Source organism: Brassica napus, chromosome C7 (assembly GCF_020379485.1).
Source record: "Brassica napus cultivar Da-Ae chromosome C7, Da-Ae, whole genome shotgun sequence".
Taxonomy (NCBI): domain Eukaryota; kingdom Viridiplantae; phylum Streptophyta; class Magnoliopsida; order Brassicales; family Brassicaceae; genus Brassica; species Brassica napus.
Genome location: NC_063450.1, coordinates 15205377 through 15210994, shown reverse-complemented (window position 1 = coordinate 15210994; position 5618 = coordinate 15205377). Strand labels below are relative to the sequence as shown.

The window sequence follows — 5618 nt, the reverse complement described above, 5'->3', positions numbered from 1 at the left end:
TAGAATTGTAAAAGTAATTTTTACTTTTTAAATTTAATGATAAATATGATACTGAAATATGTAATTAAAATATTAGTGATATTTAGAAAATGAATTTTGAAAATAATATGATACTGAAAATATTTAATTTAAAATATTAGTGATATTGAGAAAACGAATTTTGAAAATAGCAACTTTTAAAAATAGTTAATATTTGATGGAAATAATTATTTGATAGTATTTTTTATTTTCTAAATCCTAGAAAAAAATAATTATAAGAGATTATGTAGTTTTAATTTTCTTTTCTAACACCCTAAAACTGTAAAAAATATATTTGATAGTTCTTTTTCTTTAAAAAGAAAATTCTAAACAAAAGATATTTGTATCATATTTTTTAATTCCTAACCATAAGAGAATTGTAGGAAGTTATTTGATGGTAGAAAATTTGATGATGAACATGATACTAAAAATTATTTAGTTAAAAATGAAGTGTAAAAATAGTATTGATACGAACCGTAAAAATCATAATTTAAAATTATTTAATAATAACTAGAAATAATTATTTGATAGCAATAAGATTTTTCTGAAATTCAAAACATAAGGTAATTGTAAAAGTTTATATGATAATACTTTTCTTTTTCTATAATCCTAAACAAAAATATAAAAAAGTATTTGATAGTTTTTCTTTTTTTAATTTTAAATAAAAACAAGAGTTAGAAAATATTTTTTTTTCCTTTTTAAAAAATCCTAACAAAAGTAAACATACCTACTTAATAGTATTTAAAAAAAAAGATTTTGATAATAAGTATGATGTTAAAGCTATTAAATTTAAAAAAAAAAATCAAAACTTAGGATGTTGTCGTGATTGGTATTTATTTGTTTGGTTATACGAAAATCAAACACATGTTTGATGTGCATTAGTTTATAATTCATTTAAATTAAAATGTTATTATGAAAATATATCATTAATAAATAATGAATCAAGAAAATTATTTGACATCAGATAAGTTTAATAAAACATTAAATTAGTACATAAGAAAGTGTATAATGTTGTCATTGCTTCTTGGCCTTATTTAACTTCTAAATTTCTTTTTATTTCATTATAATTATTATTTCGGGTTGGATCCGGTTTAAATTTTTACGTTTGGATGTTTTTTCTAGCTCTAACAAATATTAGCTGAAACTTATGTGTGTAAACGAGTTCTTAACTATAAAATAAATTTCACATAACATATGAAAAAACAATTAAAAAAAAATATTTTTTTAATATTTTTTATTAAATTAAAATATCAAATAAAGTCCGTTGCAACGCACGGATCCAAATCTAGTATATTATAAAGATCGCTTTTATAATTGACCACTTCAGCTTTTAATCCCTGCCAAGATTATTTGATAAACAATATATATATATATATATATATATATTATGCTTAAGAACTAGCACAATACATTCTACTTTCATGGGAAAACTTTCCTTTATTTATTGACGCACGTGCTTAAAATCCATCGTTGAATAAAGAAAACCAAACCGTCCTTCAATCTTTAGTTTACTGAGAAGAAAAGCCAGTAGAAGAAGATACTGAGAGGTTCTTCATGTCTTGTGAACTAACGATCATCCCTTTGAGAAAAGCAGAGTACCAAAAGGCAGAGGTCTTCGGAGACCTTTTACGTTCCGGATGGCTGAAATTCACATAGTATAATCCATATGTGTAATTGGTATCAAGAAACTCGTACAAATCCATAAACGACCACTGGAAGTAGCCTCTCGTCTTTGAGCCATTCCTGCATACATAATTCATCACCGTTTAGTATTAGTTATAAGTGTGATAGGACCAAATTTTTTTTTCACGGATCATAGTTACACCTCACTGAATCAAGTACAGCACCGATATAAGCCTGAAGGTATTCAACTCTTTCCACGTCGTCAAGTGATGAATAGTGGTTGGTGGATTGACCTGGTTGTAGTATTTAGCTAAAAGGAAACTCCCAAGATTTTGTAATGTTTTGGAAACTAAGTCAAGGACAAAAAGAGAGAGAGAGAGATAAAGACCGTTTTCAAGAATGTAGACAGGTGGATTGCCATAGTTCTCCTTTATGTATGCCAACACTCCTTCAAGACCCCATGGTAGCACATCATACTGTGAATATAGCATGAAACTCAACATTACAATAATTATGGTGATTCAGAAAGGTTACATAATATTAGCTCTGAAAACACACCTTGACAAGTGTAGAATTCCCAAAGGCTGTCCAAGAAAAAAAAAGAAGAATCAAACTATGGAACTCATGCATGGTAGATGGACAAAACATAGGTAAGAAAAGCATACGGCTAACTAAAGCATTCATGTCTGCACTAAAATCCCCTTGTTGGAAAGTGGATACGTGTGCGGCGGTCATTGTAGTGTAGTGTATGACTCCTATGAAGTCAGACGAGTCTTTAACGACTTTTGTTTCTTCTTCCGAAAAACTTGGCAATCTCTTGCCCACCAGTCTCTTCATCGTATCTGGATAGTCCCCAAACACCAGTGGGTGCAAAATCCTTAAATTCGGAAATGAAAACGTTCATCAGAGTAGCTGAAGAAGAAAGTAAATTATTTCAACAAGTGTGTGTTTAACAAACCAGCCTAAAAAGAAATCTTTGGCTATCTGAGTTGCCATCTCGTCCTCTTTGGAGCTACTAAAAGGAACTACCCAGTATGAAAAGCATGTCATACCAACTGATCCATTCTGTTCACCCTACACCATCACACAAGAGACACCAAGAGGTAAAGCGAGCATTCAATATATTAAGGATATATATGTGTGTGTACGTGTATTTGTGACATGGCGTACCTTATACTTTTGCTTGTACAATCTCGCTGTAGATGCGTGTGCAAGCAACATGTTATGGACAGCAATATATGGCTCAGTTGAAGAGTTTCCTCTGGAACAGTTGACATGTCCAAATGGAGCAGAACAGTGCTCAGGAGGCATAAATCCCAAGTCGTAACCTCCCAATGCTGACATATTGGGTTCATTAATTGTTGACCAGAATTTCACTTTGTTCCCTAACTCTCTGAAGCAAATGTCTGCAAAAGCTGTGAAGTCATCGCTGCAACAGAACATCACATTTATATATAAGAACACACTTCAATTAACAAGTTACAACGAGATCAATGTAGATGGAAGAAAATGTTGGCTTTACATGATTCTGCGGTCAATCCATCCTCCGTATTCATCTTCAAGAGCCTGAGGAAGATCATTGTGATACAACGTAACATGCGGTTCAATTCCTGTAACCATACCAAACTCAGTTTGTGTTGTTCCAAGACACGTGGCATAATCACACCAAATTGTGATGATGAGACGCATAATGTTACCAATTTACCATGTCTTGTGAGCTCATCAATGAGGTTTTTGTAGAATAGTAAACCCTTTGGATTCACAGGTCCTCTTCCACCTTAAAACCAAACGAACAAAAATACATTTAAAACTTGACGAAGGTAACAACATTGGAGTCCAAACAAAGATAGCATAAAGTAGGAGAATGCGCACATGCACCCATAATTTTCCAAAAGAAATGTTATGTATTTCTAAGCTAAATTTTTATATGCATTCATTATCGTTTGTAATTTTTCTCATTAAATAATATAGAGAAAGTTCAAAAGGAAAAAATAAATCATTTAGGAAAATATAATAAATTTAACTCCATTTAACAAAAAATAGACAGAAATTCTAAAAGCTTAATTATATTTTCTCAATTTTGTAATTACTAAACTCCTATTCTATTTTTTGACATCGAATTTATTGCTTAATAAAGGGTGGTCACATGGTGACTACAAAAAGATCTAAATAAGACAAGATTTCTTAGAAAAACACCAAAACATAGAACTGAACGATAAAATCTTAACAAACTCGTTAAAAAAAAATCTTGTTCTAAAATAAAAACAAGGAAAAAAAATATTTTCTATTTTCCAAACAAATTTTTATAGACTACTGCATTCTGTAAGATAAATATTTTGATTTTAGTTTAACATTATATTCTAAAATATTAATTTTAACATTTTAAATTATTAGTTTAATATTTATGTATTAAAATATATAATATATATTAATTAAATACTTGTCGGTATAAAATATTCCTAGATTCGTATGCACACACCTGGTATAAGTCGCGACCACGAGATGGAGAGTCGGAATGCATCTAAACCCATGTCATACATCAGCCTTACGTCCTCCTGAAACATATCACTGTTCATTGAGTCAAAAAAGTTTGAGCACCAAACAAAGCACAAAACAACATGAATGCATGCCCATACCTTATATTTATGATACCCATCACATGCTATATCTCCGCTAGGTGCGTTGTCTGCATCGTTAATAACCAAACCTTACATTGTGAGAACCAAAATTCCTTGAAAACATAAATCTCAATACGTTGATCTCCATTATGAAATTCTAACTTAAATTTGCTTTGTGTGGAGCTTACTAGAGCGAATGTATGTATCCCATATGCTAGGCATCCTCCCGTCTTCATCAACCGCTCCTTCCCACTTAAAAGTTATCAAAAATCATATTCCGATCATCAAAAACAAAAATGCATTTCCGAGTATAAAGAAAGGGAACAACCATTATAAAATAGTTCGAACTACAAACCTGAAAAGCAGAAAAGGCTGATCCGAATAGGAATCCCTCCGGGAAATCATTCCTGCTGTAAGCATCGATGCATCTCCCGGAGAAAGCCAAACACAATAAAATGGTAATGAGGAGCAGAACATGTTCCATCTCTTCTTAGCCTGTCTTGTCGCTCAAATATAATGTCTTGTAAGTAGACTGTTTTTCTTTCTTTTTTTACTTCGCTGCATCTATTCTCAATATGTATGTATACTTGCTGAATGTGTTATTTTCCATATATTTATTCTTTTTTTTGTGGTCGGTCTATTAACCACGTTTTCTAACCATTAAATGGGAGTTAATAAGAACCACTCAAGCTAGCTAGCGGTCACGCATCAAGATTTATGAGTAGGGGCCATCATAGTTATCTTCCATCAGATTCTTCTAATTAACCTTAACTAATCACCTTATATATGGTGCGTGTGTCGGCAATGGAGTTTTGGGTGGTATTTGAATTTATTGTATAGACTTAAGTTAAAGTAGATCTCGACCCGCGCAACCGCGCAGATTTTTGTTTTCATTTATTTTTATATAAATATTTTGTTTTCATTTCTAAATTGGTATATATATGTCTATCAATTTTTAAAACATAATAAGTTTACTATATATTTTTTCTATTGAATAGATTGTTTCAAACTTTCACATGTATTTGTATCTTCTTCTATATATATATATTCGGATTATTATTTTATTATTAAAATTATAACTATATATATAAAGATTAGTAAAATATTGTTTTATTGTCATATTCAAAGATATTGTAACATTTCACAAATTTAGAAATTTTTTAAAAAATTAAACTTTTCGCTTCATAGATTTATATTATCGAGTAAAAAATTAAACATTTAGTTTTTGTTTAATTTTTTAAATAAACTATATAGTTTAAAATTTGTTTTCATTGGTTTAAAAAAAACTTTTATAATTTTAAAAGTTAACATCGATAAATATTTAAATATTTAGCATATAGATGTATAATATTACAACAT

The 5618-nt window shown here is 29.9% G+C and overlaps 1 protein-coding gene across 1 annotated transcript; it reads right to left on the bottom strand.

The window, feature by feature from the left end:
• Positions 1 to 1273: 1273 nt before the first annotated feature.
• On the bottom strand, positions 1274 to 4871 carry LOC106380979 (beta-glucosidase 9). Its single transcript, XM_013820834.3, has 13 exons — positions 4615 to 4871; positions 4448 to 4511; positions 4278 to 4327; positions 4121 to 4196; positions 3347 to 3418; positions 3164 to 3251; positions 2812 to 3070; positions 2600 to 2715; positions 2307 to 2518; positions 2200 to 2225; positions 2030 to 2117; positions 1844 to 1934; positions 1274 to 1761 (listed from the first exon to the last, which is right to left on the bottom strand). Exons 1-13 carry the CDS (start codon positions 4741 to 4743, stop codon positions 1527 to 1529), a joined length of 1506 nt encoding a protein of 501 aa, XP_013676288.1. The 5' UTR covers positions 4744 to 4871; the 3' UTR covers positions 1274 to 1526.
• Between the last annotated feature and the right edge of the window lie 747 nt (positions 4872 to 5618).